At 39.1% G+C, this 26148-nt stretch overlaps 1 protein-coding gene across 1 annotated transcript; it reads right to left on the minus strand.

The window, feature by feature from the left end:
* Positions 1-5922: 5922 nt before the first annotated feature.
* On the minus strand, positions 5923-26007 carry cemip2 (cell migration inducing hyaluronidase 2). Its single transcript, XM_057363114.1, has 24 exons — positions 25813-26007; positions 23899-24250; positions 23594-23734; positions 22915-23482; positions 18663-18832; positions 17749-17937; positions 16644-16813; positions 16237-16449; positions 15782-15987; positions 14771-14840; positions 13994-14122; positions 13203-13291; positions 12622-12753; positions 11929-11964; positions 11542-11697; positions 10915-11092; positions 9503-9718; positions 9217-9428; positions 8909-9091; positions 8282-8510; positions 7974-8075; positions 7455-7600; positions 7137-7243; positions 5923-7051 (listed from the first exon to the last, which is right to left on the minus strand). Exons 2-24 carry the CDS (start codon positions 24227-24229, stop codon positions 6843-6845), a joined length of 4182 nt encoding a protein of 1393 aa, XP_057219097.1. The 5' UTR covers positions 24230-24250; positions 25813-26007; the 3' UTR covers positions 5923-6842.
* Positions 26008-26148: the final 141 nt, after the last annotated feature.

Below are 26148 nucleotides of genomic sequence, written 5' to 3' on the forward strand. Positions count from 1 at the left end.
TAATATAGTGTGCTCGACGTAATGAATTAATGACAAGCTTCCCACTGCTAGAAACGGTGAGTGCAAGAAACGGCAGGTGACTGCACACTCAATTGAACAGATCAAGGGGTCGCCGATCTCCTGATTTTATAGGCGTTTTTTTTACGTCTTTGTCTGCATTCCTGCGCTTTTAGTCTGAAGTCCTGGGAATAAAATAAGAGCGCCTTTCAAGTCTGTCGTTGTAATGCCTCTCTCTCCATCTCTTTAATCTTTCTCATTTTCATGGTTTGTCTGCTGTTTGGATTGAGGTGGTGTGGTTTCATTTGGCTTGTCTCTGAGGTTGTCATGGGTGGAAGGAGCCGGATGAACAAAACACGTTTGCTTCCATGCTCTTCCATCAAAGGGATTTCATATACCAAAGGAACATTTCTTTATTTCTGTTAATAGGAAGTCATGCATTTGAAATTCGAAGATTGGCATGAATATTTGTTAGATAATCAAAGAAAAGCTCACTGATGACACAGAGTAACATGATATCATGAGTCATATTATATATTTGATGTGTAATTTCATTGTGTTGCAATATTGTTTCTTAGGGAAACATGGTTTTCCTAAATCTGTTATAATCAATATTCCTCAGCTCTTTTAAATGTCCAGTGTGTGAAATTTAGCGGCATCTAGCGGTGAGGTTATGAATTGCAACCAACAGCTCAGTCCGCCGCTATGGTGGCTGACACTGGACTAAGATGTCATCACGTTTTCGCTTCTTTGCCGATGGAGATAACCAATTTACAAAACACGCTCTGTAAAGCAGTTTGTAGAGCTACTATAGAAACAACATGGCAAATTCCATGTATGGTGACCCGCAGTATATGTAGATAGAAATAGCTAATTCCAAAAATTATGGGTGGGGCGATCCCAATACTCTGGATCGGTATCGCGTCAATATGGACAATTTTTTGCTGGATCGGGTATCGGAAGTGGCGGGACGATCCAAAATCCAATCCTGTGCTGAATAATATTATCAAGCTTTAAGGATGAGCTATTAGGAAACCGCTGAAAGAGTTTTCTTGCGCTAAATTTGAACATTTTCTTATGTCATGCAATAGCTTTATGTGAGGAGAAAACAAAAGATAATTAAGTTCATGAAAGCTCTGCTACTGCTGTCATCTGTCACTCTCCATTCAGCATAGCCTACTCTAGTGTTAGGTGACAGTTAGGATGCCACTCTTTCCTAGATGTTCCAATGTTTTAATTATTTTGCATAATCACTAGATAAGTCTTTGGTTTTGTTTAAAAGGATTGTATTTTGCTGGAGTTGGTAATCACTGATGGGTGTCTTAGATTAAAGCATTGGAAGCGGCCTGAGTGAAACGCATCACTCACACACAATACCACTGTTTTTAAACCTCTGAATCAAATGCTCAATAAACTGTTGGAAGGATGCAATGCACTTTATGTAAAACATATAACATATCTCTTACTTTTGTGTTGTGACTGTTATGAACTTCAGAAGGTGCGTTAAGCGAGTCAAAGTGGATGTATTAAGCGCATTATTTCTGCGCCCGAGACGCACACAGTACGTGTAAATAAGAGAATGAATGAAGCGCATCCAGCTTCCAGAATGCGCAATACATGTAGAGAAGCGGATCCATTAAGCGCATCATTCTGCACCCAGAGCAGAGATGTACAGTAGTGAAGTATTTTCACTTTTAATCATGTACATTTTTCAAGTATCTGGGCCCGGTTGCATAAAGCACCTTAAGTTTTTCCCTTAAGTATGACACTTAAGGGGTGATTTTCCTTTGCCAAAGACAATAGGAGAATAACTTAAGTAAAACTTAAGGTATACTTAAGGACACACTTAAGTGAAAATTACACTTAAGGTGCTTTATGCAACCGGGCCCTGTATTTTATGAGAGTTGTTTTTACACAAAATTATTGCACTACATTATAAAGCATATATCATTATGTTCAGTCAACTTTCATAAACACGTTATAGTTTTGTTCAATACATTAAAATACATGCAATTCTACACTGATCAGAAAAAAGCAGGACTAGTATCGGATTGGGATCTTTATCGGTCGATACTTACAATTCAGGTATCGGAGTCGGATCGTAAAGGAAAAACTGCTATAAGCCAACCCCTACCAAAAACCATAATAAACACATCACCACAACAGGGTCACAGATAGGTCCTATATAATTGTTAAGCATTACACCACAAGGATAAAAAAAATCTGAAGTGTAGAAAATAATAAACTGAGAGTCTTACATGCTTTTATTCTCTTACATAGTCCCATCAAAAGGCTGTGGCATTTCTACAAGGGTTATAGCGAGTGAAGAGAGCCATGATCTATAATGACCATAATGTGATGAGTCAATTAGCAATGATAGAGGAATGGTGCCAGAGAGAGTGAGAGCGAGAGATAGATAGAGGGACCTGATTGGTTCCCCATGGGATGGGTTTATTTATTCATGTACGTTTCTTTATACAATCAGCACTGCGAGTGTTTTACAGTCTTTACTACATCAGAGGGTTGTGTTGATAGAAAAGAGGCCATATAGCTCCATGGCAACAAGAAGCCCCGACACAGAGGTTCAATGCTTAAAAGCACGACTGCACAGATTAGTACCAGAACCAATACGGCTTGATAGATGTTTAAAAAAAACTAGTAAAATTTTGCATTTCTAACTTAATACATTATCACAAAACACATTTTAGCATACGAATGGAGTATAAAGAGGAACTGACACAAAACTTCAATTTCTTAGTATTTGGTATCTTTGCCATTTGCTTGACGGCCAGCATGCAGTCATTGTGCAGAACCACACGATCTATGTTATCCCAGCATGATTTGAGAACGTTCCAATGAGCATATTGTGTGCTCCAATAGAAACAAGGAAATTTGACCCTTAGTACAAAGCAGTTAGCATGGTCAATGTCATATTTGATTGACTACCTACAAACAACAATTGATATCTAGACTTATTGATATCTAGATTTAAATTAGATTGAATCCGGAATTAATCTTAATGTCTAGAATTAAACCGAATGCCAAATATTTAATGTGGTCTCAGATATTCTCATCTAATGTATTTCATCGAAGTGTCGCTGTGGATTACCAAGAGGTCGCAATATTTGTTACAGCAAATTTTCACACATTTCAGCATTGTCACTAATGACCCATCACTTTATTCCATTAGAAAAAAAGCAAGATGTTAATCTGTAGAGTTGTCTGGTTAAAGGGATACTTCACCAAAAAATGAAATTTCTTCATCATTTATTCACCTTCATGTCATCATAAGGCAATGACTTTATTCTGCAGAACACAAAAGATATTTTAAAGAACATATTTTATTTTTGAAATAAAAGTGAGTAACTGATTGGAGAATTTTGGGGTGAACTATGCCTTTAAGTTTGACGTACAAACAACATACTGTCTAACATCTACAATAGAAGCCACCATGTAATATTGTCATGCTATATATTCTAAGCCTTGAAAAGGCTTTTGACGTGCCAGCCTGGGAAAGGAAAAGATTATGACACTTCTTTGACATGTTCCTTACATATGGTGCAGAAAGGTGCCAAGTCGCTAAAGAAATCACTTTACTACCCTCCTGTTTGTCTGTTCGATAAGCTTTGAACCAACAATCAAAACAAAGAAACCTTATAAAGTTAGAAATCTCTACATTCTTTAGAAGGAATACTTAAGAGCTTTTTTGCTGACCCATTTTTTGTTGTGTTATCTAAAGGATAAAAACTAGCAGACCAACCTTATACTGTTTGGTGTATTTGATAAACCCCCATTGACATTAGACACAGTCGACATTTACACTACCCCACTAAGTGCCACCTCCGTAGGGGGAGGATGTTGCCATAGTAGCATACCCCTACTGTATGTCACTTTCTGATTCATTAAATTATTAACAACCCCATGAAGCCTGAACCGTGCAGAAATATCTTAGACGGTTGCAACAAAATGTGTGATACCACAGTCTGACTCCGGTGCAAACATATGCATCAAGGAGGGGCAAAAAGTACTGGCTAACTTTCAAGTCATGAGCTGGACTATGAAATGAAATGAACTAGAATAATGGTAAATTGGAATGACAGGAAAGGGGAAATTAGTGAATTGTAATTCAAAGAAATGCAACACAGTAATGACTGTGACTGTGTTCAATTTAAGAAAGTCGTGCTATCCTAGATAAGGGTAAATAAATTATATATTATATTTATATATTAAATTATATATATCATATAACAAATCATAAAATATTGTCATACTGTGAACTATTCCTTAAATAAGATATATTGAAGAAGCCGGTCATATAAATTATGCAGTCTTTGCATGCTCTTGGTAAATTCAATAATTCCCACTTCAACCCAAAAATAATTTATGGAATGGTTCCCTTTTAGTTTTAATGTTACTAACTTTTAATGTAAGTGGTGGGAAAATATCCCACTTCCAAGGTGTCTTGAACGCAGCATTAACAGCACATTAATAGTCAAACTGGGAATGTCAATCTTAAAAATGTAATATGCATTACTATTCTACATCAGTTCAGATTGGTGATCAACCCTGAAATGAACATCACTCTGACCATGTCTAAGTAACTACCCTGACGAAAACTAACCATGGTGAAACTGTAGTAACTAGATATTTGTAATAAAACCACAGCAACCACAAATTTACCATTAACTCACTACAGAAACTATCCATGAATTCACCATCACATTTGTAGTTAAACAATATGGTAAAACAACTGTGAATCAATCAGCCAAAAACTTACAACCATGATTCATTTTTAAGGGTAGCCTACACACAATCACCAGACAAGAGCTTTCGAGTAAAAGCCCAAGAATCACTTCAATGAAATGATCATTTGCTGGCAGTATTAAAAGATTTTAGTTTTAAGAAATAAGCAGCAAGTCTGCTTTTAAGTCATAACATTCGTGTAAACAAACCATGTTAACGCTGCTTGTTTGCCAGACAGCTAGAACCATAGAGGCTAGAACAGAAAACAATTTTTCCAATGCACTGCGACAACACCAATTACTTGGCTCGCGTTTTTAGACTTCTGATGAAACCGACTATTAGTTTTAATACGGTTCACTGGTAGCATCTGAGTAGGAGTGAGCTGCCTTCTAACGTTTTGCTCCTGTCAGCCCAACGCTCAGCCAAGCGCGCCCTACGTGTGCTGTGAACACAGAGAGCAGCGTGACAGAAGTTAATCGTCATGACAATATGTCCGCGCGTGGAAACGGCGGGAACTGCGTCCGCATTTAGAGTTCCCTCGTGTGCCTGACGAAAACAAAACGCGTATAAAACAACACGGTCGATAATTCCTCTCTTCGTTAACACACAACATTCCTGAACAAAAAGAAAATCTGCTTTTCTCCACAAAAGCTGAGGTTTAAAAAGAGATCTGCGCAGCTAACAAAAGCATTCAACGCTAAATGTAGGCTATAGGAGGCCAATATAACAGCTTAAAATAATTCATTAAAAACCAAGTTAACAATGAAAGAACTCGAAAACAAACCCAGTTAAGGAAGAATAAAGATTTGTACTAGTGCATATAGGCTTTGTGTATGATTGATGGGGTCTCACATTCAACTGGACGGAATGTCGACGTCTATGCCTCACTTCATATTTCACATTCCCTCTCACATGGCAGGTAATACGTGAAATCCCCGTAAGTTTGATGGCATGTGTCTGGTTTGACAGGTGTCACCCATCACAGGGGAAAGGTACTGGTAAAAAAAATAGTTGTAGTTGTGCGTAGCCCATATGTCCACGACACCGCAAGCCGCTGCCTACCTGTTAAGCGTGTTTGCCCCCTAGTGGTTACTTCCGGAGAAAGTGAGATACACGACATGTGTAAAACAATCAACAAAACAAATCACACGTGACCATATATAAGAATGACATGAGTCAATGTTGTATACGTCTTGTAATATCTTATCTGATCAAATTACAGCACAAAAGCTAATAAAAAAAGAGAATTTTGCATTTTACAAAACAAAAGAGAAAAAGACCGGTGTAAGACCTAACACAAATACATTAAAGGAACACTGAAAGACGACAAAACTTTTTCTCAAACTATTTCACAGTGGTTAAAATAGCCTAACTAATTTACCTCTACAAGGACATGTCCAGACAATTCACGATCTCAAATAATTATGTAAAAGTTACATTTCATATGGGACGTTACATCACTCAAGCTGTGATAGCACTGCAAAGTTTACAAACATTATTTTTATCTGCCAAACCAATCTTTGGTGTTATATCCCCTGTTAAATGGCAAGTAATTTGTCATTTGCAAACACATCCAACTTAAGTGGTTAACTAACAAACAATGATCTATTATTTATGAAAAATAGTTGATTTGTAGTTAATGCTTCATGTAAAAACATAAATACTGAGAACAAGACCTGACTGTAGAACCCCTTCCAAAATAATTTTTCATTTTAATGGCACAACCCAGTAAATCAAGAGGAATAAATAAAATAGAGAAAGTCTGTGTGTTTATACGATAAATTGAAGACAATGCTTCATTGATGTAAAGGTATACTAACAGAAGGTTGTGAGGTTTTCTGATGTGGTTTTATCTAGTTTGGAATAAAGTTGTGTTTCGCTGTGTACAGTATTAAGAAAGTGCATCACTTTGTGCTGTAACATTTATGACTATGCAACCACACAACAAAAACAAACAGACACACACACATACGGTACAGTACATTCACCCCCTTAAAATACTTGCACAGACGCCATTAACCCTTTTCGTTGCCAAAATAAATTAAGTTCATTAGTTCACATTCATTTGTTGCTTGTGTTGTTTGTTCACATCCAGTAAAGGCTCACTGTTGGCTTAGAGATTTTCTCAGGAGTTCTACATCCGACCGTGTGTGAGGGACTTTTTGAGGTGGACAAGAGTATTCCTCCAGAGACAGGGGAATGAACCTTTCCTGTAAACCCAGCGTCTCCCCACTCTGGCATGCCAACACAGCAGCCCATGGCTGTGGCGAAGGATCTCCCTTGCCGAGGAACCCAAAAACAGAAATGGCCTCTAGGAAAGGACAGTTAAAGACAAGAGCAAACAAAAGCCTTAATCAGCGTAAACAGAACTTAAGAAATACAGAAAGAAAAGTTACCTTTGTTCTGTAGATCTGGCACTTTAACAGATCCCAAAAGGACCAGATATTGTGCAATACCAGCAACGTTAGCAGGCTGACCTCTTGTGGCGATAAGAACGATCGACCTAAACACAACCAGAAATTATTGGTATAGTTAAAATCACAGATCATTTATTTAAGGTAGGTAGATTATTGAAAGGGGCACCAAAAATGAAATGTCAAATTTTTCAATTTCATTTTTCTGTCTCTCACCCAGGTAATACTACAGCAGTGCCAATTTCTCCCAGCCTCCAGACATGCCATCTTAAACCCCAAACCACAAGCCTTACCCCTCACCTCTTCGTTATTCCAGTTTTCAAATACTGTTCCATCTTAGAATCCATCGTGGCAAATAATGAGCTCTTTGTGACTCGTCCAGAGCATGCGTCCACAGTAATCAAAAGGAACCCTGACTGATCGAGGTCAAATCGGTCTGCATTCACCTATGAGCCAGAAAAAAGAAAACTGTTTTATAGGTAAACAGAATTTTTATTTCTTTTCCGCACACTTGAAAGAATAAACTGGATAAAAGGCATTCATTCACAGCCTTAAAGCAACAGTCCACATAAAAACACAGGATAGACACGAGGTTCATAGAAAAGGAGGATAACCAATGAATAAGACATGTTTTTTTTAGAAGTTGTCAAATGTATATAATGGAAAAACGTTGAGTGAAAATTAAAAAAAAAAAAACAGCATATGGCTTTAAAACCACACACACAACTATGTACCAACCCATTTACCAATACTAAAATGCATTAATGCATGTCTACTTTACCAAGATGAACAAAATGATTTGGTTCTAATCATACTCACAGTAATAAAAGCTTGCGTGTCATTACTCTGTTCTTCTTTTAAGCTGAGGGATTTGATCTGAGTTTGGAGGTAGCTGTTCCACGGATCGCTGGAGAAGACCAACTACAAAGAAAATGAAAAACACTCATGAAAAACGCAGTTTAATGATAATCTCTTACAATTACCCAGAAAACGTAAGGTCAGGACACCAGATGGACAGCCGGTTTTTCTGGCACAAAGTTAAAAGCTTTTTCCCACTCAACCCCTTTTATCAGACAGAGATGCACAAATGATTCTGTCTGTTCATATGGAGTTTAGCTTATGCTCACCCGTGAGGCCCCACAGGCTCTGCAGGGCTCTGTGTTTGGCTTTGGCATATGCACTATGATGCTGGCAGTCTTGCTGTATTTGGGGTAGGCATTGGTGGTGCAGTTGCAGGTTTGTGTTTTTTGGGCAGGACGTATGGTAGCTATGATCTTCACTCTCTCGCAGCCTGCGACGGAGCAGTAGCTGTGGCCATCACGTCTGTGCTTTGCTTGAGCGTACAGCCATAACAAACTGAACGAGGCGAAAAATGAACATGCTTAATGTCTTATACGGTAAATATTTAATTGGCCAGTTTGAGTTTGGAAAGAGGACAACAACAACAACAACAACAACAGGTGGAACTACCCACTATGTGTGAAGAGGCAATGTGAGAAAATTAGCAATATAATGATGTACATCAATGTTAAAGATACAATTTCCTCTCCACTAGCACCATCAAAAAGAATAGCAAAAATATATATATTTTTAAAAAGTATTAGAAAACATTTTAAATACATTTATTAGAAAATATTTTCGACCTCAAACTCGTACTGAGCTTGATTCACATCCCACCCAGTCTTGCAATTACATTGGCTGCCACTAGTGCTGCTAAGTTAAGTTATGTATTAATCAAACTTATTAATTCCTACCCGACAGATTTGTCGAAAAAGTACTTTCTCTCGAGCTGACGTTTCTCTAGGTCTGCCATAGACGACACTGGGCCGTAGTCCTCTATGCTCTCGAAGCCATTGTTCTGCTTGTTGTAGATGTCTGACGTGATCTGGAAAACTGTTTCATTGGGGTAGCAGAGGCCGAGAAGAGCCCAGTCACCTCTACAACAGCAACACATTCAAATAAACACACTGGATTGACTACCTAATACTAACACATCCAAAATGTCATTATTATGCAAAACATTTTTTTTATATTAGCTAAAATGGCAACAGAAATGGCTTACTTGTCAAAATTAATAAGCGACAGGACTGTTTCTCTGGGAGCAGGACCGTTCCAGTGAACCGTGTAGCTCTTGCTCATCATCAGAACAGGCTGGTATTGTTGGGAAAGTGATGTCTGGCTTCGGATGCCCCTCAGCACCATAGGCCTATCATGGTACTCATCTCTTCTGATAGTTAGGCTGAGGTTAGACGCGCCCTGCGTCTGTATGTAGACCTGTATGCAGCAGAAGTTTAGTAGTTAAAATGGTTAAGGAGATACACATGCGTATAAGAGACCCATGTCTTTACCTGAGAGTACTTGCCACTGCATACGACCCCATTCCAGCGAGGAACGTCCACACATTGAGGATGGCGGATGAGGAAGTTATCAGCCCTCCCTACGTATGTGTCTATGTAATTGCTGATAGAACCATCCACGTCATGAAAGATGGAATTTTTATCACCATCCAGGTCATTCTGCTCGAACCACTCGCCCGGTCGTCCAAAAAATGCTCTCAGAGTAACCTGGATGATTATGATTTTTTTTTTAGGGAATGAAAACAAAATATATAATATATAAAATTATACCTGTAAAGCTTACATCTTTTGATGAATTTCCATATTTTTTAAATCCCAAATAACATTGTATAGATTCCACAAGTCTTGTTCTTTGAAGTATTTTTCCTATAATTGCAAACGTTGTAACAGAGACTACAACTACAATGAATGAGTTGCCACTCAGACAGAACAAATGTGGCAGATTGACCACATCTAAAGACCTTTGAAGAGGCTTTTTCCTCCAACATAATCCAGCTGCCAGAACATGGTCGTATTAAACATGACTATTGAGGGCCAAGGGAGCAATGGTGACCAATCAGGAGAGAACAACCAGATGTGTGGCCCAACAAAACGTAGAGGTAAATGAGCTATTAACACTTAAAGGGATAGTTCACCCAAAAATGAAAATTCTCCAAACCTGTAGAAATGTCTTTGCTCTGATGAACACAGAAAGATATTGGGAAGAATGTCAGTAACCAAACAGATCTCACGTAAAAATGGAACTATACCAAAGCCATTAACCTCATCTTAAATTCAGTTTAGTGTGTTTTTATTTCATTTCCACTTATAATTTGTTAAATTACCCTAATTGTAGGGACTGGCCCTGTCCTGACGCAAATTTCATCATCAGAATAGTACGCACACCGCTGGAATTTTGTTACCTCGCGTACAAAGCACAGGTCGTGCATGCGCATTCCATTTCTTGCAGTAATTAGTTTAACCACCAGGTGGCAACCGTGTCCTGGGAGCATAGATTCAAGGTAGTAGAAGAAAACCTGACCCCTGTAGGCCCAGAGAGGTATTGCAATATATCACAATGCGCATGCGTCAATACCCGTGTGTACGCGTAGGAGTCGCTTTCGGCTGTACACGTATGATTGCGTACATGTAAAAGAAAGTATGCCACAGGCTTTATGCCCCAACACACACAAACAAAATGTTGCTGAAAGTTTACTGAAAATTTAAGAAACTAAAAATTTTCTTTTGTAGTGTTGGACTTTTTTCATCCTTTCAACAATAAAATCAAGAAGTTTCTCTGTGTGTAATATTTATTTAGTGTCACAGTACAGAAATATAACAAAAGGCTGTTTGAACAGTTTCCAAGTCATACATCGGGGTGTGTGTGTGTGTGTGTGTGTGTGTGTGTGTGTGTGTGTACTCACATGGGGCTGGAAGGCGAGAGAGGACAGGTTATTTCTGGGCGACAGCTGCCAAATATTTTTCAGGCTGAACCCTACAGCCGTAGTCAAGCGTTCTGTCGTGGTGCTGAAGGCCCGGAACGTGCAGTTTAAGATCCTCACTGGACCATCATTTATCTGAAAACCTCGAATCGGAAATGTCCTGAACAGGGTAAAGCAAAATATTTATTACATTAAATTAATCCTTTTACAATGTTGAGCAGGAGTGCATTACAAATATTTTACAAACTCTGGCTCTGTGTCCAAAATAGCATCCTATATCCTAATATAGAGCACTATTTGAGGGGACATTGAGTGCACTCATTTAATCCCATGAGGCATCACAATAACAAGTGTACAACTGACGTACATTCGCGCCGAATGAATTTTCGCATCTTGACAGAAGATGGTGCCAGCAGCGCTTCCGGCACACCAAGTGTCCAAATTCATTCCTTGGCTTCTGTTAACTCCTTAAAGTGGACTATATTAGTGCACTAATGTAGGGGATAGTGAATGCAGGTATTGGGGCGATTTCGGACACAGCCTGGGTCTTATCTGGTTAACTAATCTTTCTGGTTATACAACTTGAACAAAGTATGAACGTTTGCGTACTTGTTTCTGGGTAGAGTCCTCATCTTCCCGTCGACACCACCAATGCCCCAGTATTTATTTTGCCCACCATTGGTGCCACGATTTCTGCTCTCACCGACAAACAGGGACTGGGATACCTCCTGACTGGAGCCCTCATCTTTAGGGTAGCTGCCATCACTACAGTAAGAGAGATGTAAGTCAACCATTTCATTTACTGTTTGCCTCAGGAAATCTGACGTAACCCACAAGCTCACATCCTTGCAGGCGTTTTCTATTCAGATTGTAACAGTTTTATCAGAACAAAGAAATATTTTATTTAATTATTATGTCTACATGAAAGCACACAAGCAGCAGGAACATGCTTGCACATTTGCACATGCTCACATAAACACAAAAGCCACAAAGTACCTTGCAAATGAGAGTCCTACACCGTTGTCTGCAAAACTGTCAGAAAAGCAAAACACTAAATCAGAACATTGCTATATTTTAGAGATGTTCCGATACCCTTTTCCCTTTCCGATACCGATTCCGATATCTGGGTTCAGGGTATCAACCGATACAGAGGGTGTGTATCTGTATACAACTGTATATACTACTAGCCCTGTATGAATTGATAGAATTATTTTATGGTGAGCTTCAGACTTATCCCTTAATAAAACACAAACAAATACATACAGTGAACTAGAGTATTTTTATTATCTGACAGACATTTGAAAGTAATATTATTTATTTTTCTTAAAGTCTCAAGTCGCAGTTTTACTGGCTGGTCGGTCCACTCTCGAATACTGCCAAACAGCCGACATACTGCTAGCACGTTTTGATTTCTTCTTCTCTAAACAGTGGTTGCTTGTGACGACAGAACAACTTCCTGTGTTTGCATTCTGAGCACCGAAGAAGAATTGATTTCCCATTTGCAGCATTAAGCAAAGCTAGCGGGCATAACTAGGTCCTGTTTAAGAAAATGGTATCGGATTGGTACAAGGATTCAAGTGCTAGGTACAAGGTATGGGTGGCATTTCCAATACTCGTATTGGTATCGGAACAGCCCTACTATATTTCATTAGTTTTTCTAAAGACGTTTAGTTTAACAGGGTCTCCTACCCTGAGTTTCGTATGATGATGTCACCTCCTCGGATCCAGGCCCCAAGATCATTGTTCTTAAAGGAGATGAGTGTGTCGATGAGAGCGGCCACCCGTGGCCTGTTTGGATCAGCGTTCTCATGAGGCCTGAACCTGAGAAAGCAATGAAAACAAACTATTTCAATTCTGATGTATTTATCATGATTGTAATTATTTTTCTGTAATAAAAATAATTGCATATAAAGGGAGAACCATGCAAAATAGAAGAAAAAAAAAACATTGTCCATGGCAAAATGTCTTTGTATAGATTTTAGAGATAAACAATATCTCACTATGTTTTATAGGATACACTCTGTGATTTATTAATTCATATACATGGACTTAGAATAATGTTACTAAAATACAAAAGAGAGTAATATACACACTATCTAAAGTGTGGTCTGAAAGTTTAGAATCATACTCCGTGAGAACTGCAGATACTCTATCTGGGCACATGTTTTCTTTACAAGAAGAATGGATGCTTAGGCAGCACATGAACATGCAAATATAAGACCCCTGACACCCCACAGGCATACTGACGGATTTTCACCATGCTGCCTCACCTGGCGCTGTTGTCCAAACAGAGGTATTCACGGGGGTCCGCTGCAGTGGCATTGGTGCTTTTGACTTTTCTGTCGATAAAGAGGCCAGCCTGAGACAGAAAAGGACATAAGTCACGACTGTTTGTTAAGCTCAAAACTAAGCATTTTTTCCTATTGTTTTGGTTTAGAAGATTTATGATTTTGGAGCTTTAACATATATTTAACATGAAAATAAAATGACATATTTTTATTTAAAAAAAAACGTTGCCTGTGTTCAAATGAAGAAAGGGTGCACACAAGCAGCTAACAAAGAACTATTGTGTTCACTATGTGGGACGATCATAATCAAAGGGGCATTTCGGAGAAACAGGATGCCTTTTAAAGCAAAAGCTTGAACTTGTAATTGATTGCGTGGGGGTTTCCTGAAGTCACATTTTAATACAATATTACAAATCCCAAATGATTTATGAACTAAAGTGCTATATGAGCTAGAAGCAGTCAATTGCAGCTTCACTCAAGAGAGGTGGGTATTACATAAAGACGGAGAAATAGCATCAGCGTCGACACCGTGTGATAAATATCACATGAAAACTGTTTATTAACAAGACGGTCTGCAGTCTGGGCAACTATTAGCCTAAGGATGCAATCCATAACAGTTTACATAATGCAATCGAAAGCCAGGAATGTGTTTACACACCATAATATCAAAGTTTCCTTAGGCTTTGTTATTATTTGAAGACATCTGTAGTGCGGCTGGTTGCCAGCATATTTGCGAATATTGATTTTAAGCCAAAGGTGAGGCATTCAGGTACCTTAAAGTTGGAATGAACACGGTTGTTAAAGACGACGCCCAGAGGTGTGAGCTCAGCTTTAGTCTCTGGTACCAGCCCATGAGAATCACCCGTAGAGGAATTATGAAAAATATACCAGATTCCTGCATCCTGAGAGAAAAACAAACAAGAGAAAGAAAGAATTATTGTATTGTACTGTATTGTTATCACACCAAAATCCAGTCCTTTAATTTGATTGTCAAAGTGACGTTCCAAAATTGATGATGTTTAATTCAAGTTTTATTGTTTGTATCAATACGCTTGTCTATGTTCTGACAGGATTCATTCCTTGGATTCATCAGCATGGCATAATGAACGTCAGCAATCTAAGCCTGAGGCCTCGCTGACGTTTTTCACAAACGCACGTTTGACCTTGCTTAAATATTTATTCCTGAACGGCAGGACTGAATAAATCTTGCATCCATGCATCTTCTGAAGCATGGACGGACTGAATCTTTCTTAACCTGACTTAATAAGGAGCTTTGTTAATACGCTCCTTTGTTTACAAAACCTCAGACAAACTAAGCCAAGCAAGAACAATGAAATAACACAAGCCTAATCTGATTTATATTGGCGCATAAATCTTTAATAAAGGATTGGAATGAGGAGATGCTATCAGCGGCGGCATAAATGCACTGATATCTCCAGGCTGTGGACATCAATTCAAACATTACAAATTCAAATACCAGAACTTCTAGAATATCAAATAATGCGTCTTAGACTTAAAAAGTCTTTAATCATATAAAAGCTTGGGTTTACCTGTGAGCCAGCTGCCGAGTTACTGATTAGATGATTATTGGGGTGCGAGATCCAGAATGTAGACACCGCCCTAGAACACACAGACACATGACAGGAAATAAACGTGTGACTTTAAAATACATTGAAAGTATGTAGCATATAAAAATACTATGGAAATATATGATGGAATAACCCTGATTTTTAATCACAGCTTTGTGTCTCTTTCTGTTAACTTTATGGCACTCTAGAGGTTTGCTTTTGTTGAAATACAACAGACACTGGAATGGAATGAATAATATATATCATATATATATATATGATATTTACGCTATGTAATGCGGTCAGCAGTTATAAATCGGGGTATTTTATAACGGCTTAAAACTCGGCTCAACCAATCAGAATCAAGGACCAGAACTGACCATTTTATAAAGACAAATTTGAGGTACTGTAATTTTTTCCCAGCTCTGTATAGTACATTTGCTAAAATTTAGGGACATCCCAAATGTCTTTAAAGTACAATTTAGTCAGATTTGAACTATTTTAACCATTGTTCGGCGAAACAAAGCTATCCTGTGGCTCAGTGGTTCAGGGTCATGGGTTCGATTCCAGGGATAGCACATACTTAAAAAACAAATGTATAGTATAATGCAATGTAAGTCACTTTGGATAAAAGCGTCTGCCAAATGCATAAATGTAAATACATTTGTCCCCAGAATTGCAGTTACACACACACCCCAAAAGCATCCCTCAGCCTTCTGAAAACACCACCTAGAGGGTTTGTTATTGGCTGGATACAAGAAAAACACACAATCGCTGAATCTCAGGAAATGAGAGCTGTTCTTCCTCCTGTTATTTTACCAAACAATGCAGCAGGTCACACTGTCAAGGTCAGCGACACAGAGCAGAACCAGCACTCATCACATCACAGTTTCCGATAAAACACTCACACATGCACAATTTTAACTGCAGTGGCAGAGCTACCAAAAAACATCAAACAAACGTGTGTTTCCTAAAAAGTGTGCGTTATCTTACTTGCACTCAGTTGCAGGAGACGGCACATAGCCTTTGTGTACTCTTTCGCTAATTTCAGTACACATGCTATCATTGCGGTCAGTAGGTAGAATGGTTCCTGGCCTGGTCAACAAGCCCAGGTTATGGAAAAATATGTTCCGTTGTTCAATCCCGTCCTCCAGGAAAAAACAATGTCCCAGAGTATCATAGCCAACCGTGTCCCTTACCTGCGGTAAAATATGAGGACTTTATGAAGAGGTGAAATGAGAACATCACTATCGAAAATCATTTTTGCACAACATACTGAATTTAAGACACAGCAAATTTCCTCTTCATTTATTTTTTTTCAACTTGCAATGGGAACAATTAGAAACTGAGTTTTCATGTGAGTAGAATTCACAAAGACAATTATAATTGGATAAGACTAAATAATATATATGTATACACAAGTTTCTAAGTTTCAAATCTTTTCTCACCAGCAGGCCATTGGTGGCATGTATACCGACACATCGAGAGAAGGAGTGATGGATGGACAATGAGTCCACGTATGAAGGGTTACTGTCGCCTCCACGCTGGTCCACATCTCCACACCTATGAAAGTTCACAGGGTATCTGCCCTTTTCCCGCTGCTGACCCATGTGCTTCAACTCTATATGAGACAGGTGCACTGAAGAGAGGTTTCCTAAAATCTGAACACATTAAATAGAAGATTAAAGAGCATTAAACCAAGAATGTTCTTTTAAACCCTGTGAAATGGTAGAGCATACACAATTTCAAGTTTTAAAAAAGTTTTCTATTAAATATATACTGAAATGTACTTTCTAGAGTAAATAAAATAAACAAATACGCACTCACGCCCATACACACATGCTTTCACACAGACCTTGATGTGTCCCCCAAATGTGTCGTGGCTGAAATACTGGCACCAGTTTTTTCCGTAGCAGGCCTTTTCCATTTCTCCGTGAATGAGGATATTCCTTGAGAGCAGTGCCACCTCTGCACGCATGTCCACGCCGTCCACTATCTCTCCTATGTGGGTGAACTGCGGCTTTCCTGAAAAATTCCAATACAGAAATACACATGCCCATTAAACTCAGCCTGTAAATCGCATTGAATAATATTTGAAAATATGATTACGAAGAGCGATCCCCTTACAAAAATACAGTGTTATTGTAAACCCCTGTGGCAAACTTCTAGAAAACATTGCTGCAGATTTGTTGCAAATAAACTGTTTTTGCAAGCGTTCACCATCACATATTGCCCAAATGTGCAAAGTGAAATACTTCAGTATTGTTAAATAAATGTATCTATCAGAACTATTGATGAAGGTAGACAATTAAAAACTCGTTTTCACAACAACAACAAAAAATGCACGGAGGCAGGAAGGAAATCTGTTCACCAAGTTCAAATTGCCCTTTACAAAACCAAAGGGTACACGGTGTCCTTACGGAAGGAAAAGGGCTGGCAAAAGCTTTGCCAACAGGGCACAATGCACAAGGTGACATTTAAACTATATTCCTTTAACAAAGGCCGCACATTGAAAACATTTCCCAATATCTTAGACCTGGACTGCATATTTACTGAGAATAATGTAACACCAACTGGGACACTGGAGCTTTGGAAAGCAATTGCAGAAATACTTCCCTGTGGAATTATTGTCCATGTTGCCCCTGCTTGCTGGAATTTGCTCAGAAATGACAGTTTGTTTATGGGATTCTTTCCTGTCCGAAATTAGCCGACTGGGGTTAACTTGATCCCAGTACCATGCACAGTTATGGGTCTACATTTCTCATAACAATAAAGTAATACAAAACCCTCGTCCAGCACAAATTAAATTATAGATGAATTTATGATTTCTGACATAAGACTGCTAGTTTATGTTACCGTCATGGCGTATAAAAATACACAAAACAGAAAGGTTCGTGTTACCATTGAAAACATCAAGGTGCACTCCCCAAACACACATGCAGACACATCCGTGATCTCACCTTGAATTCGGACCTGTTTCCTATTACAGTGCGGACAAGGGAGCAGGGTAAACTCTTCAGCCTGATGCATGGAATAATCTGTGCTGGCCACCACAACCCTATCACCCGGTTTCCAGCTGCTGTCATAATCTAGAAGGTTCAGAACCACTTTATCTGTTGCATCCACTAAGAAGCCTGATGTGGGGTAACCTTTACATTAGAAGAGAAAACAATTAATCATTTACACCTCATGCACTTCTCAATTACTTCAAATGTGTCTGACAAGAGACTGTTCTGATGTATCTTATTCAGATACTAATGAACAATACTAAACCCTTTAAAGGAACAGTTCACCCAAAAATGAAAATTCTGTCTTCGTTTACTCATATTCGAGTTGTTCCAAATCTGTATACATTTCTTTGTTCTGATTAACACAGAGAAAGATATTTGGAAGAATGCTTGTAACCAAACAGTTCTTGGCCACCATTGAAAAAAAGTATTTTTTTGTTCTGTTGAACACAATGTAGGAAAGCAGTTCTGGGGCTCTTTTGACCACCATTTTAATTTTTCCGACTATGGTAGTCAATGGTGGCCAAGAACTGTTTGGTTACAAGTATGCTTATGCCGATTTGGAACAACTCGAGGGTGAGTAAATGTTGACAGAATGTTCATTTTTTGGTGAACTGTACTTTTAATGGCGAATTGTGTATTTTCACAGTTAAAATACAATGTTTTTAATAAATGTCTAAATGTTTATGCACAAGCACACACTAATAATAGCATCTAATAAAGTTTGTGATTGGAGTATGTGTTTGTCTTGCCACTCCGGTTTGTCAGACAGGGTTATTATATTTGTAAATCATTTAATACATGCTTTGTCCTGCTACGTTGTTAAGTTTTATTCAAATGTAAGATTAGACGATTTGGGAACAAACCATTTCGCCACTCGCTATACGCAGTGACCATAAAACGAACACCATCTGCAGTAATGAAGTCACGGCGAGCCAGTGCCTTGCCACCTGTGTCATGGTTCTCGTGTTCTCGTACGTCCTCAGTACAAGAACCATTTCCTCCTCCAATCACAGAGACCAAGGCCCAGGCCTGCCTAAAAGATGGAGAGCAGAGAGAACATGAGATCAGGAACAGAGAGTATGACAAATGTGTTTATACATATCATGTATCTAGACACGTGTGTTTATATATCATGTATAGACACGTGTGTTTATACATATCATGTATCTCCACATTAACGGATTGCAAAACTGGCTGCCAAAACATGGTGGCATGTGGGATTTTTAAACACCAAAACTTGATAGGTTGTGGGGTAACTAGTGCGGCAACATTCTGAAGTAGACTGAATAGCTCCTCTTTTAGAAATCAACACACCCACGTGCTTATCAGTTATCGCGTAATGGAATGTAAAGGAAGAGAAGCCTAAATTCTGGGGACAAGGCCAAACTCTGTGATGGATGAATGAGAATGACTGATGAATCCTTCTCTCTAGCCTATATGTGTTAAGCTAGACCGAAATTAGTGTGTCTTTATTTATAATTATATAAACAATGACTCTGGGATGAAAAACGCTAAATATGAATCTAAAATGAGCTTATATTCTTAGCTGTTGAGAGGTCTATGAAGGCCAGATTCCATAAATCACAGGGTATTATTTTTGTACCCTTTCAGCAGCCACGATGGCAAGATCATTTCATATTTCTCAGAAAAACTAGAACAAGTCCTGTTATTTCATTCTCAGCATTACGGTAGTAATTCCATGTTTGTGTAACAATAAAACTAAAAAAAAATTTCTTAAAGGGATATTTCACCCAAAAACGAAAATTCTGGCATCATTTACTCACCCCAGTGTTGTTCCAAACCTGTATAAATTCCTTTGTTTTTCCAAAAGATATTTGGAAGAATGTCAGTAACCAAACAGATCTCATCTCCCATTGACTCCCAGTCCCAAGTATTTATTTTCCCTACTATGACAGTAAGTGGGGGATGAGATCTGTTTGGTTACTGACATTCTTTCAAATATTTTTGTGTTTAGCAGAACAAATGAATTGATACAGGTTTGGAACAACTCGAGGGTGAGTAAACGATGACAGAATTTTCATTTTTGGGTGAACTATCCCTTTAAGACACTGTTGCAAAGATAAAGATGAGAAGCAACAATTTCCACAATTCAATTCAACAAACCATTTTCCTCATCAGCGTTACAAACATCAAAAACTGTTTGCAGCAGCGAGAGAGAAATCCGCTGGGATCTGTGACCCTTCTTTGCCACTTAGCACATCCTTTCTATCCAAATGTGGGCCTACACTTTCCACAGGGACAATCCCCCCCGAGCAAAGTGTTTTCTTAATGACACAATGCATCCAGCCACATTTTACAATAAATGATTAGGCAACAAACTTTCATACCTCAACTTCAAGTAATTTACCTCCTAGGCAGAATAAAATTGGCAGAGCTCATTTGTTCAGTTTATTACGGACCAATAACAGGCTTATCAATGTTTGAAAGATGTGTGCTTTGCAACGCACCCCCTCTGGAGCTCCTATGGGGTGCAGGGGGGTAGATTCGCAGAGCCTGGTTGGTGTTGCGTAAAATTTTAGTTAGATGCCAGATTATTCTATTTTTGCAAAGGGAGCTGCCAAGTGTGCATGTTTTGGACTTGGTGAGTGGGACTGGTAGGGGTAAGTGTGCATGCTGTCAAAATTGAGCATCAGAATGTGCAAATGCATGAATGGGTTTTCGTGTCACACCAACGTGTGACCATATCCTGCCCACTGGTCTATTTCAGCTTAACCTGAAACCACATGGCACCAGTCAGCAGACACACACATTTCCTCAGAAAATATGCTTTTCCTTTGCTAACAATAAACAAAATTTGGAGGTTTTATCCCAAGACCTTTGTGTCTGTGCATTTCATTATCATTGACCAAACTAATGTCGCCTTGAGCATTAGTACAAACATGCATATTTTCCATGTCTCTTGGAAAGTGCCTTTGGACTGCAGACTTTATGTCTGGACGAAGACAATCCACACAAGGCATTTCTATATTTGTCACTAAACTCAAAAGTTGAGGTGTCCTTTCAATTCTTTCTGGACATTTTTCAGTTGGATCGTAATACACCACATGCCTTTCTGAAAATCCATACTTTCCATCTGCTATGTAACCAGAAGAGTTTCTGGATCTGGTTGTTCTGGCTTTGAACTACCTCTAAACTACAAGGAGAGACAGACAGATACACACGTCAGCTATTTTTTAGACAAATCCTGGAAATGTGCCTGCGTAACCTTTTAGCTGCCTTTTCCTGCAGGAATACTGCCATCCAAAACAGAGGGAGCTTTCCTTAGATACATGTTTCCGTGGAACAACCCAACCAGTTAGGTTAAGCCTGTGGATGCTAAGGGCTATAAACTACTTGAAATAGCTACAAGTATAGCTACATGACAACTGAATACATTTCTTTATATTTGCCTTAAATTTCAGTTAATATTAAAGGCGGGGTGTCCGATTTCTCTTAGCTTTTGTTGATGTTCTAATCACCAAAACAAACACCCCTACACCCCTACCCCCATCTTTCGCTTTCGTCAGCGCTCAGCTCGGCTAATGTCCTGTGCACTGTGCACCTTACTGCTGATTGGCTACAAGGTTGTTTTGGTACTCGGCCCGACTCAGTTGTCTAAAGCGTCATTTGGAAATCGGTTACCCCACCTTTAATGTATTGGACATACATTGGTCACAAAAAGTATTTAGTGTTTTTAAACATTTAAAGAGACAATTCATCCGAAATAAAACGTATTTATTAAATAATTTCCAACCCGAATGACTTTTATTGCAGAACACAGAAGATATTTTGAAGAATGTTGGTAACCAAACAACATCACTGGCCCCAACTGACTTCCATTGTATGGACACAAAACCAATTGGGTCATTTCTCAAAATATCTTCTTTTGTGTTCTACAAAGGAAAGAGTCATATACAGATTTTGAATGACATAAGAGTGAATAAAGTGTGACAGAATTTTTATTTTTAGGTGCACTATTCATTCAAGTCACAAAATATCATAGCAACTGATAATACCATATAAATACCACATGTTTTTGATTCACAGTTATATAACGGAACAGAAACATACGTTAAGTTTGACTTTCTAATACAGTAAGCATAAGTTTGTAACAGTACATAAACGGAACTCGCACTCACTTGGCACAACGTCCGCTGCCTGTGTGTTTCAGTAGCTATATCCCAGCGGGGAGACGGAATTTGGAAATGGAACAACAGGACACTTTCCGTTCCCAATCAAAGTAACTTCAAAGCTCTACCCTGAGCTAATCAAAGCAAACACACGTTGGACTACCCACCAGGGATTGAGTTTATAGCTTTAAAAACATTTTTATAATGACGTTGGTAGGAAAATTATGAGGAATATCCTTTAATATATTACTTTGCCTTTTTAACGAGTTTTCAAGATGCTAAGAATGACCTTAAAAGTTACTGACAAATAAATATTTCTAACATCCCTGAGGATTTGGTGAGGATAGTGACCCTCCAATTGACATAAAAACTATATAGTTTACAGACATATAAACATATACAAACATTTATTAAAGTATAACAGAAATGCAATATAATATACATAACTATGTCTTCAGATAAAGACCTTACATAATGAAGCATTATGTTTTTATAACCTTAGAATGAGCTATTTCTATCTACATACACCACAGGTCCCCTTGCATGGAATTCGCCATGTTGTTTCTACAGTAGCCCTCAACAGACAAACTGCGCTACACAGCGTGTTTCGTAAAATATGTTATCTCCTTCTGCAAGGAAGCAAAAACGTGACGACATTTAAGTTCTGTGTCAGCCACCAAAGTGCTTCAAAAAGGAGGGGTGGAGTGAGCAGCTGGTAGCAATTCGCAGCCTCACCACTAGATGCCGCTAAATGTCATACACTGGACCTTTAAGTGAATTTATATATTTATATTTTATATATAAGCCTGCCAATATATAGAAAAATATATTTCTTTGTGTAAGGGTCGTCAAAGGAAGGAACTCAAATACATTTGGAATGGCATAAAGGTAAATTAGAGAATTTTCATAGGTCAGCAAACAACTATTTAAAATTAGAAGTTGAAATTCCTTTTTCCATTTCAGATGGTTAATAATGTGTTTTTACCTGTATTTGAGGTCACTGACATGAGTGCTTCCAAGACAATCCTGAATGGTTCTCTTGGTGTCATCCAACAGGCTCTTAACTGCTGAATCTCCGATGGCAAGAGCAACAATGCGTCCTGGTGGCAAATCCGTCAGCAGTTTACTCAGCCGCTTGCTATCGTTGCGAGAATCATGTGTATCAAAGCGATCGGTAATCAGCACTTCTGACGTATCCTGGTCAACCACCCTCAGGTTAATCCCACGACTAAAGTTCCTGTGGAAGGCATGGCCACCTGTAGCCAAACCTGAAGAGGGAACAGTGCGAGTGAGGAGGGTCCAAGATAGCCTCTCTGACCCATGAAGCTCCAAAGTTCCTCCGCCATGCACGCCTAAAAATTTGCGCCCCATCCCGGGAACCTCTGTGACAGAGGTTTCGTCAGATCGGCCAACCAGAGTGATGGTGGCCAGGGAGCGGTAGCGGCATTTTGGAGCACCGATATGAAGAGCGCCACCATCTTCGATCAAAATGTGACGTGTCCGTAACGTAAGATTTTTGGAGCCAGCATTATCATCCGCAAAGACAATGGAACCTAAAAATCAAATTAATATTATAATATATAATGCAGAAATGTGCAATAAATAACACTGCTTTGCAAAGGAAACTTACATGTAAATATTTCTATGGATTTCTATGATCTTACCTCCAGACTTGATGGTGATAGAGTGCAAAGTGGCAGATGATGCAAGGCAAAAATGCTGACCACTATGTACCACCACTACCTTGTTGAGATCATGACCTGGCTTCCAGGACTGCAGTGCAGGATTGTGATGGGGGCAGTTCTCTACAAAAGGATGAACGGTGGAAATGTTACAGTTTTGCTTTTGATGTAAGACATGGTTTTGAAATGGTTTGATCTTTCATCAGCCTCCAAAACATCTGATTTCTTACTCGTATTAAGACAGAGATCTGATGGACCTAAAGGACAAACACAAAATTGCATCTTACCATCCAAAACATCTTTGGAGGTAAGACCGAGGATGAGTATGAGAACCAGGAAGAAAAGCCCGAAGAAGACGCCAACACAGATGTAAGTGTTCTTCCTCTGTCGGTTCTGGGCACGTTCTCTTCTGCTCTCATCTTCTGACAGATTAAAAACCAAAGGCCGTGCAGGGGGCGTGGCCTGGGACTTCAGTGAGGGCTGTGGGGGAGCCTTGGTTGGGGGTGGAGAACGAACTGGAACAATCCTGCCTGGAACGTATCCTGATGACCGCTGAGCATTTCCATTGACAGGAGCCACGAAAATGGGGAGACTGCTGGGGCCATCATTCACCTGCATGGTATAACTGTCTGCCACGGTCTGCGGGATATGAATCACAATACAAAAATGAGTCAATTCAAAAAACGACTGTGTCTGAATGATTCTAAAAACAACTTCTTATGTAAAGCTGATGTTGGCAAAGCTGCACTACGCCAGCCTGACCGGGCGTCGATTCTTAAGTTTACAGCAAACTGCCAGTTTAGACCTACTTTCTATCAGGATCGATTTAATAGTGGCATAGCGCCATGCTTTGAAGTGCAGGCTTGCTGTGGGTTTTCACATTTTCAAGTTATTTACAAACACATGGCATCAATTAAGAGAGAAAAAAATGCTCAGTTGTTCAACTCCTGGCCCCTTCGTGCCACAGAAATAACAGACACTGGCTCAACACAACCCATAAAAGACTGTGACACAAATACCTAACAATAACCACCTCAGTAAAATTTCTCAGCTATCATTCAAAACTACTTGCACAAAGATTCTTTACAATGTGGTCTCGCTTTACCAAAACAGTTGCCAATGCATTTCTAAACACTAGTGGGAGTCTTCATCAATCATAAAATTTCTAAGCCTTTTATCCATTAGAGAAGAAAAAATATGCACTTTGACCCATCTCCTGTTAAACTATTAGACTAAGTACAGTATAGTGACACAACACATAAACAACACAACCTAGACTCACACTAGATCTTTCTCTGGTCAGCTGCTGCTCCACAGAAACCATTATAACCATTGAGGGACATGCCTCTCCCACTTCTGCCGGGATAATCGATACCCATGCTTTAATGTGTCAGAACCCTCCTCCCCCCTCCTCCCAGTTGTCTTTTTCGACCCTTGCACAGATGAAATCACATTTGGGGAGTGAGCGATGAATTACTATGGACTGTGAGGATGAATAGACAGTAGCAGGCTAGAGACAAAAACTAAGAAACTTTAGTTGCAGTCTTCCAGAGAGGCTGCGTAGTATATATGAATAGTTTACATGCATTAAGTTTTATGAATAGTTTGCATGAATACTGCAAAATTCTTGTGTCCTAGCCCTTAGGAAAATTAACCGTGGATTTACAGTAGTTTACCGTAACTATGGTATTAAGTGTGGTATTTGTAGTAAAACCATATTATCCACAAATGTACCATGCTGACCATAGTTTAACCAGTATGTTAAACCTAATCAATACTTCAAAAAGCATGGTTACTGTAGTTTTATAATAAAACCACGGTTTGTTTTACTAAGGGTATGGAACAATAAAGTCCAAACCCTGATATTAAATGCATAAGAATACGATATAGTAAATTGTTCAAATCAACAATATCTAACTTGACTGTAACAGTTTCTAAACAACTGTTACAAAACTGTCATATCATACTGTTGTCTCGCATCATTGTAACTGTTACATCGCGCTCCGCGTAAAGTTCAAACATGCAGCAAACTTTCATCAACTTAGGACACGTGGACTTTAATTTCTAAATTCAATCATGACGGATCTTCCAAAATATGCCATGACTCACGAAGTCTCGCCGAAAAGTCCGTAAAGACGTAAAGAAAGCCCTTCGTACCGTGGAGGTCTGAACTGGGGGTCCCAGTGGTGGAGATCTTTTACCTTTCGCGAGATCCACACTGTCAGGTCCCTGGCTTCTCCACTCCTTCCTCGCTCTCAGCAGAAGACGCGCAACTCACCGGGAGTTAATATAACAGGGAGATCGCACTTGATGTGTTTAAATCTTCTTTTACATGATGTTTTCTTTCCTGGGCTGAAGTCAGCCAGCCCCGTCCCAGGCGCGGCTCGCGTAGGAAGTGAAATTAGAGGCGTGTTCGGAGTGTGAGGGCGAGCCATTGAAATAGGAACAAGCGTCATGAATGGCCATTAGCGTTAAGCGATGTACCAAGAGGGGCGGGACTTACGGCCCAGACGTTATCGCTCATTGGACAGGTAGTA

This window comes from Triplophysa rosa, linkage group LG2 (genome assembly GCF_024868665.1).
Source record: "Triplophysa rosa linkage group LG2, Trosa_1v2, whole genome shotgun sequence".
Classification (NCBI taxonomy): Eukaryota; Metazoa; Chordata; class Actinopteri; order Cypriniformes; family Nemacheilidae; genus Triplophysa; species Triplophysa rosa.

Coding starts and splice junctions, on each gene's coding strand:
- cemip2 (XM_057363114.1), bottom strand. CDS start 24,229: ATGCAGGTGAATGATGGCCCCAGCAGTCTCCCCATTTTCGTGGCTCCT. Junction 23,483..23,593: donor TATCACCATCAAGTCTGGAG/GTAAGATCATAG, acceptor TTTGATTTTTAG/GTTCCATTGTCTTTGCGGAT. Junction 18,833..22,914: donor GTCAGTGACCTCAAATACAG/GTAAAAACACAT, acceptor TCCATCTTTTAG/GCAGGCCTGGGCCTTGGTCT.